Source organism: Balaenoptera ricei, chromosome 14 (genome assembly GCF_028023285.1).
Source record: "Balaenoptera ricei isolate mBalRic1 chromosome 14, mBalRic1.hap2, whole genome shotgun sequence".
Lineage (NCBI taxonomy): Eukaryota > Metazoa > Chordata > Mammalia > Artiodactyla > Balaenopteridae > Balaenoptera > Balaenoptera ricei.
Window position 1 is genome coordinate 27687561 of NC_082652.1, and position 11699 is coordinate 27699259.

General features: G+C 53.6%; 1 protein-coding gene across 1 annotated transcript; it reads right to left on the minus strand.

Annotated features, from left to right (window-relative positions):
- Nucleotides 1-2258: 2258 nt before the first annotated feature.
- On the minus strand, nucleotides 2259-3697 carry CLDN5 (claudin 5). The gene has a single exon (XM_059893733.1). The coding sequence runs from the start codon at nucleotides 3524-3526 to the stop codon at nucleotides 2870-2872; it is 657 nt and encodes a 218-aa protein (XP_059749716.1). The 5' UTR covers nucleotides 3527-3697; the 3' UTR covers nucleotides 2259-2869.
- Nucleotides 3698-11699: the final 8002 nt, after the last annotated feature.

Here is an 11699-nt window from a genome sequence, read left to right on the forward strand (position 1 = left end):
TTCCTCCTGTCCACTGGCCTTGGCAGCATCTCAAGTCCACCCTCTTCACCGTGCACCCCTCCCAGGCCCACCCTCCACGGCCATCATCTTACCCCCAGCACCTGCCTGTCCAGGTGCCCCCCACCTTCTGGGCACATGGCAGGCACCACCAGGCGAGTCAGGCAGGGATAGCAAGGGCGGGGCCCCAATTCAGGAAGGGAGGGGCTTGCTGAGGGGCCTCGGGGTCACCTTCGCCCACGTCCTATCACAGAAGGTCCAAGCTGGACAGGCCTCAGCAACCTCCAAAGTCTTCGGAGCAGCAAGAGTTCTCTGTCAGGGAAGCCGTGGGATCAGCTGGCCCCACCCTCCCAGTTGTCCCCAGGACACCTGCCAGGGTTGAGGGGATCTGGAGGCAAGGAGGATGCCATTTCTGTCCTTTGGCGAGGAGAGAGCCATTCACACAAGTGGCTGAGGCCATCTGTGACCACTGCACAGAGCTCGGGTGCCAGGGGAGCAGGCAGGCTGGAGGGCCATGGCCACCTGGGTGTGGCACCTGGGGCCACGGGCAAGAGGCGGCAGAGTGGTTTGGGCAGCACTTATGTTGGTGGGAAAAGCCCAGAAATCGTGTTCAGGAACTGAGGACACGGGTTAGGGGGGCCAGGTCTCAGGGTGGGCCTTGGGGAGGGGTAGTGGGCAGTGAGGCCAGCTGCATTAGAGCTGCATTGCTCCTCCCACCTGACCTCTGGCAGTGGAGTTTTCCCCTGCCTTACCCATCATGGGTCGGGGACAGCAGCCTGCCCCGCCAGGGCCCTCAAGCTGCCCACCCTGGCCATCTGCAGAAGCTGAGGGCTGGGCAGCTACCATTCAGAATCCCAGCTGACGCCTGGGGTCCTGGAGTCAAGAGAGCTCTGGGCTGTGGAGGAGGCAGCCTTAGGCCTGCGCCTGGGCCAGACACCCTGTACCCGACACTGCCTGGACCCTGTGGCCAGAGCAGAAGTGGAAGGACCTCTTCCTACTCCACCAAGAGCCGAGGCTGCAGGATCACACACTTGCTCGCTTGGGAGCCGTTCTAGGTCAGGCTCAGGCAGGGCTGCCGTAAAGGCTAAGGACCTCTGTGCCATGGGGCCCATCCCTCTATAGTCATCCCACTGTTGGGAGTTAAGGCCCTCAGATAGTTGAGCCTCCCTGGAAGTTCTGGGATGCTGGGCCATGTTCACAGTAGCTGCCCTGAGCCCATGTCCTTGGGTTCTGCCCCTCCCCACAATGAGGAACCTGGCCAGGCCTGGGAGACTCCTTGCCATTGGACCCGGCCCAGGCATTTCTGGACATGGCCCTCAGGGTGGAGTTTGGGGGCATTTGCCAAGCCCTCCCCACTGGCTGGGCTTGGAACTCCTCCCAGCAACCCCTGATCATGTCCACTGTTCTCTTCTGCCCTGGAAGCAGTGAGTTCTTGGTGGCTGTGACAGCTCTGGTCTGCTTTGCCCTCCAGGAATCCCACCCAAAGGAGGAAGGTCACACGGTGCTCCCAGCAGGGGCTGACACAGAGGTGCTGATGGTTGGCCCAAGTCTGGCCTGGCCGCCAGACCACCAAGATGGGCACAGGCCCTGTGCAGAGAGCTAGGATGGAGGGGCTGAAGCTGAATCTGGGCAGCCGGCTGCAGGTGCCTCCTCCCCATGGCAACGCGCTTCTCAACCTGCAGCCAGCTCTGCTGGAGCCCAGCACACGTCCTGGATTTGCCCCTGTTCCCACTGCACTATTGGCGGAAAGGACGGAGTCAGTGTTGTATAGATGTCTAGCCATGTGAGGCGACCCAGAGATGGCCGAACCCTGGGAGGACAGGTGGAAAACGCCCGTCCGGTGGTGCCTGGGGACCAGCCTCTTCTAGGCAAAGCCAGCAGCCTGGCAGCCCACCCTTAGCCCTACCTGCATCCCAAGACCCACACACACTGGCTGGGGTCAACCTACATCTTCTGCTGGGGTCTGCATCACAGCCCCTGCTCTCCACCCCCACCCCCAGGCCCCATGACTCAGCGGTGGCCCTTCTGACTATAGATCTCACCTTACTGGGTTGCAGTGAGCTGTGGCTGTTTCCCACCCAACGGGAAGGTGACCAGATGGCAGGAGGGACCTGAGAAATGGCCATGGGATCTTCGGGATCCCAGGGGCCAGCCCTGGAAGGTCCCCACAGGAGCTTTTTGGGGAGAATTTGGTGGGTAGGTGGATGAATGGGGGCTGCAGAGCACAGGCGGTGACTGGACAAAGAACAGGACACAGGTGGGAGGGTATCCAAACCATTTACTAAGCAGACTCTTACCCCACCCCCCCAAGCTGCGAAGGAGGGCAGGGCCCCAGCCCCACACCCAGGATCCGGTGCCCGTAAGCCTTGCCTGGAGAGCTGCAGGGGTGAGACAGGGAGGTCCAGACCAAGTCTCTTGCCCCCACCTGGAGGCCAGCCTGCTGATGGAGTAAAGGCCAGCTATAAACGTCCCTCCGGCAGCCAAGGCTGGGGCCCTTGGTCTCTCGGTCTGCCCCTCTGGAATCAGCAGGAGCCACTAGGGAGTGGGTGGCATCCAAGACCCTGACGGTCAGAGAGGGAGCGGCATCTCCAGTCCAGTGCCCACACAGCTGAAAGAACGCGCGCCCTACCCACGTCGGAGCCAGCACTGGACACAAAAAGAAACAGAGCGAGTCTTCCCAAGTGCGCGTCGCCTTGCGGGGCAGGGCGCAGCCCAGAGCCGGCTAGGCGGCCGGAGAGGACGGGCTGCGGACAGAGTCCGGCCCGTGCGCAGGACCCGGAGTTCCGCAGAGCCTGTGCGCCGCGGAGGCCGCCGTCCATGCGGGGCTTCCCTGGCCGGTCCTCCCGCTCGCGGCCCTGCCGCGCAAGCGCACTCAAACATAGTTCTTCTTGTCGTAGTCGCCGCTGGCCGTAGGCCGCCGCGGCGCCGAGTACTTGACCGGGAAGCCGAAGTCGGGGCGGCCGGCGCAGACCCAGGCGCCGCAGCACACGAGGCCGCCGCCGCACATGAGCAGCGCCGAGGCGGCCCAGCCGATGTAAAGCGCGGCGCCCAGCTCGTACTTCTGCGACATGGGCACGGTCGGGTCGTAGAACTCCCGGACCACGATGTTGGCGAACCAGCAGAGCGGCACGAGCGCCAGCAGCCCGCAGAGCGCGTAGAGCGCGCCGCCCGTGAGGGCCACGCGCGCCTTACCCGGGCCGGGGGCCACGCAGGTGGTGCACTGCGCGCCCGCCAGGGTCACGAAGAGCGCGACAAGCGCCAGGAGCACGGCGCCCACGGTGAGCGCCCGCGCCGCCTGCACCTCTGTGCTCAGCGCCAGCACCGAGTCGTACACCTTGCACTGCATGTGCCCTGTGCTCTGCACCACGCACGACATCCACAGCCCCTTCCAGGTGGTCTGCGCCGTCACGATGTTGTGGTCCAGGAAAGCGGTCACCTGCCACATGGGCAGCCCGCACGCCAGGATCAGGCCCACCCAGCCCACCAGGCACAACACCAGGCCGAGAATCTCCAGCGCCGCCGACCCCATGGCTGGAGACAAGACGGGCGCCCGACGGCCCGAGGCCTCCGGGCGCGCACAGCTCACTCTCTCCGACCCCCTGCCCGTCGGCACCACAACACAGCCTCGGGTCTGCGGGCGCCTCTAGGGGGGCTTCCCATTTGAAGGTTCGGGGGGCGGACTATGACCCGCGGGCCCGGCCCCCCGCCCTGAGCAGCCAATCCACGCCCAGGCCATCCGCCTGCAGCCAATCGCAGACGCCCCCGGCAGCAGGAGTTAGGAAAACAACTGCGCGTGGGGGTAGCGGGTGGCGGGTGGCGGTTGGCGGGCGGGTGGCGGGCGGCTGGGGGGAACCGCGGGGCGCTCGGTGGCGGCCCCGGACCCTCATCCGCTGTTGTCCTGGTCGCTGCAGAGCCCATTCCAAGCTGACCTGGGGCGGCTGCGCGAACGCTCCACGAACCACCTCCCTGTGCGCCCCCACCTCGCCGTTTCAGGAGCTGCATGACCCTGGGTCTGCACCGATTTCCCCGACACAACCTCGAACGAGCCAGTTGGTCCCTACCTCTCGGGCCAGCTCCACTCTTCCCTGGCCCGGTCAGCGGGAGCCCCCACCATCGCCACCGCGCCGAGGCCCCCAGGTTAGCCAAACACAGCTCGGCCTGTTCCTCCAGGAAGCTCGCCCTGGAGTCCAAGCCCAACCCAGGCCCCTTATCTGCACCCCGACCACTGTGGCCCTTCGAGTGCTGACACTGTCTCCCTCACAGGCCAAGAAGCCAGGAAGCCCTGTGCGGGTCAGGCCGGGGTTCCTGCTTCGTCCAAGGCCCTGCCCAGCACCACCACATCCCTGGGGCTTGCGGCTCCAGCACAAAGCAGAAAGAACGGGGCCTTCCCACGGCCTCCGGAGACCCCCACTCTGCCCCTGCTGCCGGGGCTTCCCATACCTCCCAACCTTTGCACCGACTGTTCCTCTTCCGGAGATGCTGCCCATCCCCCATCCTTTGAGGCCCAGCTGAGGCGACACCGCGTCAGTAAGTCCCCAGTGACCCAGCATACAGGCAATCCTCCCAGGAGCAGCCCGTGGCCCCAGGCTCTGCCACCTACTCCCTGCTCCAGGCCTCAGACAAGAGACACAGAGAGAAACGCAGGGGCTGTGCTCTGCCCTCCCACCAGCTGCAGTGCTACCCTGGCACCCCAGCCCCCAGGCCACCCTCCGGAAGCCAACATGGAGTTTCCTGACTGGGAGGAAGAGCCCCCATCCTCGCTGGAGGTGGGAGGCGAGGGATTTCCGGGCATTCTTCTGCACAATGGCCCAGCAATTTCTCCAAAGGCCCACTGGGACCGGACAGTGGGGCCCCCTGAGGCTCAGGTAGGGGCACTAGTCCCTTTCTGGCAGCCCCCTCCCCACTCCCTGTCAGCTCCTCTGTCTCCAGCAAAGTCTGTATTCTGCTCTGGAGTGGGGCTACCAGGACCCCCACTCCTTCCTCAGGTCCCAGGTGCCTGACTGCTAACAGGGCCTCCCCAGAGAAGGCCTGCCTTTGAGGCTGGCCAAAGCCTGGGCGCCTCAACAGATCCGTCCTTCCTGGGCCCGGTTCCTTCTCCTCCTCAGGTGGCTGAGATAATACCCTGTCGTCTAGCACGGGGAGGCACCCAAGGCAAGTTTGCTGGGCCCTGTGGGATTGGGGAGGACAATTTTACCCCTTCTTTCACCCCAGCCCCCTCACTCCCTGCACAGATGGAGCTCCCAGGACCACTGCCTCCTCCCAGACACCCCTCACTCACTGCTTCCCTCCTGTTGCAGACCCTTCTGGACGTCCCCTCCCCCCATCCACTCCAGGAGGCCCAGCCCTACCACCCACCCACCCTTTCAATCCCGCCTCCCCGTGGCCCAAGTCCAGGGACCTTGCCCAGGGTACCCCCATGACACTCCACGCTGCTGTCTTCCCGGGTCGACTGCTGCGGTCTCCTCAGGCCATCCAGGCCCCACCCTTGGCCACTGGGGCTGTTCTTCTCAGGGCAGCTGGGCCATCTCAGCAGGCCCTGCTCCTGGGTCACACTCTGCCTGAAACCCTCTGTGGCTCGCACTGCCCATGGACAAAGCACTGACTCCCGGGAGCGGCCCAGGTGACATGGGCCAGCTGCACCGGGTCTGGCCAGTCCAGCAGCATACTCCACGTTCCATTCAGACTTGCCTCCCTCTGGGCCCTCAGACTGGTCTGTCTACACCCATGCCTCTTCTGCTTGCAGTATGTATCCCTTGGGCAGGGCCTGCATCTACTAGGTTGTGTTACCAAGGTCACTGCCTCTTGGATGCCTTCCTGCCCCCATCCCTCAGCCTTGCTCTCGAGGCCCAAGCTGGAGCTGCCCGTCTGCTCGCTGGTTGATCCCACCAGTATCCAGGAACGAGCCCCAGCACAGTGGCCGTCTTCATGCATCTGTCCTGGGCAGGGGGCTGCCTGTGACCCATGCTGACCTCTGGCCACCTGCCACCCCTCCAGCACCTCAGAGCTACAGCCAGCACAAGGTTCTCCCCATTTGCCTGCCTACCTGCCTCCCTCTCTCTGCCACTTTGGGCCCATCCTGGCCTGGCACCCTGGAGCAGCCCCAGTGAGTCCACATCTCTTTGGGGACAGCCTCACAGTATCTCGGGGACTTGGTAGAAGGGCCTCAGTCCCCACCTCTCACAATCTGATTTCTACCCCGACACCACTGTGTTGGTTGTAGGCCTGGCCGCAGTTGAATCAGAGCTGCCACAGAGAGGCCCAGCCCCAACCTGCGGGGGCGTGAAGATTTGCCTGCCCTTCCTTCCACTCTCTAGAATCTCCTGGCCACCTACTATACGCGGAGCATCGTCTCCGGGTAGAACACCCAGGGGGCTCCTGCCCTCAACCAGGGACTGGGTAGGGCTTTCAGGTATGCCCTTGGCTGTGAGGGAAAGAGATGGCAGAGTGACACCAAGTGATGAAGGCCTCTCTGAGGCGGTGATAGTTCAGCCCAAACCCAGGAAGAAGTTCCACACAAGAGCCCAGAGGCGGAAAAGGGCAGGAGGAGGCCGGCGGGGTTGGGGTGACATGGTGGGCCCAGGCCTGCAGGCCAAGGGTCCAGGCTGGGCAGGGTGTGGATCCCTGATTTCTGGCGAGGGGCTCTTGGGCCAGCACGCCAGCCAAGGCCACCTGCTCATCTGCTGCTATTGTTCTGCTTTCCCAGGGGAAGTGCGGCAGGATCTCATTAATTGTGTGGGGGAAAGGCCTGAGTCGGCAGAAATCAGTTTATCTTGAGCAGCTGCCGGCTGACCCTGCACCACGGTGATCCGGTGACCTTCCAGGGACAATCTAAATTTAGGCTCCAGATTTCTGAGGACTGGGGTTTGGGAAGCTCCTAGTTAAGGGATTTCATTTTGGGGGAAGTGGGAAATAATGTCCCTTCTGTCTTTTGGCTTTGAAATAGTTAAGGATGTTTTCCTCAGGGTAGCAGCTGTTTGTGGAGCCTCTGAGCACAGAGCACTGCCTGTGCCCTTTCTTGGTGCAACCGGTGCCCCAGAGGCAGCTCCTCCAGCACCGCCAGACCTGGCCTGGGGCCCAAGGTGTCCTGCGTGGGAGGGGCATGGGTGCCTGTGCCGATACCCAGAGTGCCCTTTGACAAAGAGCTGGTGAGTTCACAGTTCAGATGAGGGAACTGGGCTCTCCTTGCCTTTGTCCCACCATTGATGCAAAGTCCTCCGTGGTGGAGACCGCAAGGTTGAAGGGGAGGCAGTCATCAATCCTGAGTCCTCTGCTGCCACTCCTGAGCGCCCTCCAGGTTCCTGAGACAGCCTCCCTGGCTCCCTTGACCTTCACAGCTCATCTGATGTCAGTTTGGTCCTCAGAGCAGGCACCACTGGCTGGCTGGCAGAACAGGAGGGCACTGTTGCTTAACCTTCCCCAGTGGGTAGGGGAGTGTGGGGGGCAGAGGGCTCTGGTTGACAAGAAACCCAGGGTCTTGTAGACCCCTGTGCCCTCACGGATCACACCAGATGGTGGTCTCTGTGTGATCTCCTGGAGGCCAGCAAAGGCTCTGTGTAATGGCAGTAGTGGCCCCAGGAGCCCAAGGCAGCCCTGACCCCGCACCCTCCACCCCTCATACCTGCACTGCCTCCGTGGCCTCTCTGTCCATCTTCTCTCCCCCACCCGTCCCTTCACAGATTCCGTCCTTCTCTGCATGCTGCATTTTGCAACAATTTTATACTCTTTCACTTAAAATCAGTAGAGTCATTCTGGATCCTCCTTTTCATTTAGCATCATATTGTAAACATGTCCCTACTCTGTTAAAAAACACCCTCATGATTATCATTGTTTCTAACTGCCTTGGGAGCTGGAGAGCCAGGATGGAATCATCTATCTCCCCCACTCCTGAGAGTGGGTGGTGACCAAGGCAATCTGTTCCAAGGTTCCATAAAATGGGGATGGTAATGGGCTCAACATCAAAGGGCTGCCAAGGAGCTTAGTGGACAGCACTTCCTGGCTCAAGGTGGATGCTGGATTAACATTAACGGTGATGATCATCCTGGTAATTATGCAACCATCCCTCAAGACATAGTTTCATAAATGATAATTTTCTATTATAAATAATGCTGCTATGAATGGCATTATTCATGAGCCTTGGTATTTCGGGTAATTTCCTCAGGAAAAACTCCTCAAAGTAGCATTTCTGGCTCACACCCTAGAGGGTGTGTCCCTTAGACACCTTATCTGAGTATGCATTTTCACTGCCTGTCATGAGCTCTAGGTAGTCACAGTTTTTAAAGTTTACTAATTGGATAGGTAGAAGATGGCACCTAACTTTAATTGGCATTTCTTCACAAGTAATGAAGTTAAAATTTTTTTCCAATTAATACTGCTCATTTTTATTTCCTCTTTGGTGAACTGTCTATGTATCCACATAGAGCCTTGGTGTTTTCTCACTTTATATGTTAGAAACATTACTTGCTATCATATATATGGCATATACTTTTTGCTGTTTCCTACTTAACCTATTAACGATTTTTTTCAAAATGTTATAGAAGTTTGAATTTTTGAGTATTCAAATCTATTAAGGTTTTCCCTATGGGATTTCTATCTTTATCTTTAGCCATCAAAAAGTCCTTCTATAACTAGAAAATATAAATTAAGTTATGATTTCTTATAGTTTTCTTCTCTGTCTCCTCATGCCAAAGAGGGTTTCTGATTCTGACCAAGATGAATAGGACCAACTGCAGATAGAGTTTTGCTCAAGAGCAAAAAGGTGGGGAGGGCATAGGAAAGAAGCAATAAATTTAAAGATAGGACAATAGGGTTATTCCATCTGAACAAGATTAAAAAAAAAAAAAAAAGAACAGAACTTCAGGAAATGTGGGATCATAACAAAAGGTCTGACATCTATGTCATTGGAGTACCAAAAGAAGAGAAGAAAGAGGCTGGGGATAAAAAAGTACTCAAAGAAATAATAACTGGAAATTTCCTAAGTTTAGGAGGAAGAAAAGAAAAAACACAGATTCAAGATGTTGCCAGAACCCCAAACATAATAAATCCTAAGAAATCCACACCAAGACACATTGTAATTAAACTTCTGAAAACCAAAGACAAAGAAAAATACTGAAAGGAGCCAGAAAAAAAGAACATCTCACCAATAGGGGAGAAACAAATCAAACGACAGAATTTCTCATCAGAAACCATGGAGACCAGAGAACGTAGCACATTTTTTTAAGCACTAGAAGGAAAAGAAAATGTCAACCCAGAATTCTGTATCTAGTGAATATATTCTTCAGGGATGAAGCGGAAATAAATATATTCTCAGATGAAGGAAAACTAAGAGAATGTCACCAGCAGATGTACCCTAAAAGAATGGCTAAAGGATGTTATTTAAACAGAAAGGAAACGATAAAAGGAGGAATCTTTGGACATCGAAAAGGAAGAAAGAATATGACAAGCAAAATGTTGGTAAATACAACAGACTTTCCTTCTCCTTTTGAGTTTTCTAACTTATGTTTAATGGTTGGAGCAAAAATGATTACACTGCCTAAAGGGGTTCTCAGGGTGTGTAGAGGAAATATCTAAGATAATTGTATTATAAATAGGAAAGGGTAATGGGACATAAAGGGAGGTAAGGTTTCTCTACTTCATTCCAACTGGTAAAGTGTTGACATCAGTAGGCTTTGATGAGTTATCTGTATAAAGTGTAATCCTAGAGCAACCACTAAAAACTTTACAAAGAGATACACTCAAAAACACTATAGATAATTCAAACAGAACTCTGAAAGATGTTCAAATAAGCCATAGGAAGGCAGGAAAAGGTAAACAGAGAAACACAGAGAAAGAGAATACACAGAAAACAAAGTGGCAGACTTAAGCCTTACCATATCAATAATTACATTAAATGTAAGTGGTCTAAATACAGCAGTTAAACAACAAAGGTTGGCAGAGTGCACCAAAAAAATTACCCAAATATATGCTATTTAAAAGAAACTCAATTCAAATCGAATGACATATGTAGGCTGAGAGCAAAAGTATAGAAAAAGATATACTATGCAAACATTAAATAAATAGAGCAGTGGCTATATTAATATCAGATAAAGTACACTTCATTAAGAAAATTACCAGGGACAGAGACACTACATAATGACAAAAGGGCCAATCCACCAAGAAGGCACAGCAATCCTAAATGTGTACACACCAAGCAACAGAGCTGCAATATATGGGAAGCAAAACCTTATAAAATTGAATGCAGAAATAGACAAATTGACAATTATAGTTGAGGCTTCAACACTCTTCTCTCAACAACTGAGAGAATAAATAGACAAAAAAATCACCAAGAAGATAGAACTCAACAACACCATCAAACAACAGGATCTAATAAAAATTTATATAACACTACCCAACAACAGCAGAATACACATTCCTTTCATGTGCCCAGAGAACCTATACCAGATAGACCATATCCTAAGCCACAAAAAACCCTCAAAATCAGTGAAAGCAAAAGTTGCTTCTTTGAAAACTCAACAATATTAACATGCCTTTACCTAAACTGACCTTAACAACACTACTAAAATCAGAAATGAAAGAAGAGGTATCGCTAATAATATCTCACTAACAGTAAAAGTGATTTTAAGGGAATACTATGAACAATTGTATGCCAACAAAGTAGATAACCAAGATGAAATGTGCAAATTCCTACCAACAAAAACTACCAAACCTGACTTAAGAAGAAATAAATCTGAATAGATCTATAACAAGTAAAGAGACTGAGTTAGTAATTTTAAAGATTTCCAACAAAGAAAAGTCCAGGACCAGATGGTCTCACTGGTAAACTATACCAAATGTTTAAAGTAAAGAAAAACTAATACCAATCAATCTTTAACTCTTACAAAAAAATAGAAGAGGGCGGCACACTTCCTAACTCACTCTATGAGGCCAGAACTGCCCTGATCCAAAGTCAGACAAAGACTTCACAAGAAAACTACAACCAATAATGCCTGTGAATACAGATGCAAAAATACTCAACAATATACTAGCAAACCAAATCCAGCAACACATATAAAAAATACATGACCAAATGGGATTTATTCCCGGAATGCAAAATCGGTTTCATAAGCAAAAATCAATCAATGTAGCATACCAAAATACTTAGATGTAAATCTAACAAAATACGTACAGGAGTTATATGCTGAAAACTATAAAACACTGATGAAAGGAATCAAAAAACATCTAAATAAACGGAGAGGCATTCCATGTTCATGGATTGGAAGACTCTGTGATAAAGATGTGAATAATGCACTTCCCTTCAAAATCCCAGGAAGATTTCTTATAGATATAAACTAGATTATTCTGAAATGTATATGGAGAGGAAAAGGAATTAGAATAGCTAAAACAATTCTGAAAAAGAAGAATAAAGTGGGAAGAATCACACTATCTGATTTTAAAACTTATATAGCTATTAATATACTGCTTATAGGGGACAGAGACATTGTTCAATGGTGCTGAGAACCCAGAAACAGCCCCACACAAGTACAACTGATTTTTGACAAGCATGCAAAAGCAAGTCAATGACCCAAAAGAATTGAAAGCAGGGACTGAAACATATTTGTACACCAACATTCATAGCAGCATTATTCACAACAGCCAAAAGGTGGAAACAACCCAAATATCCGCTGATGGATGAATGGATAAACAAACAGGTTGTATATCCATACAAT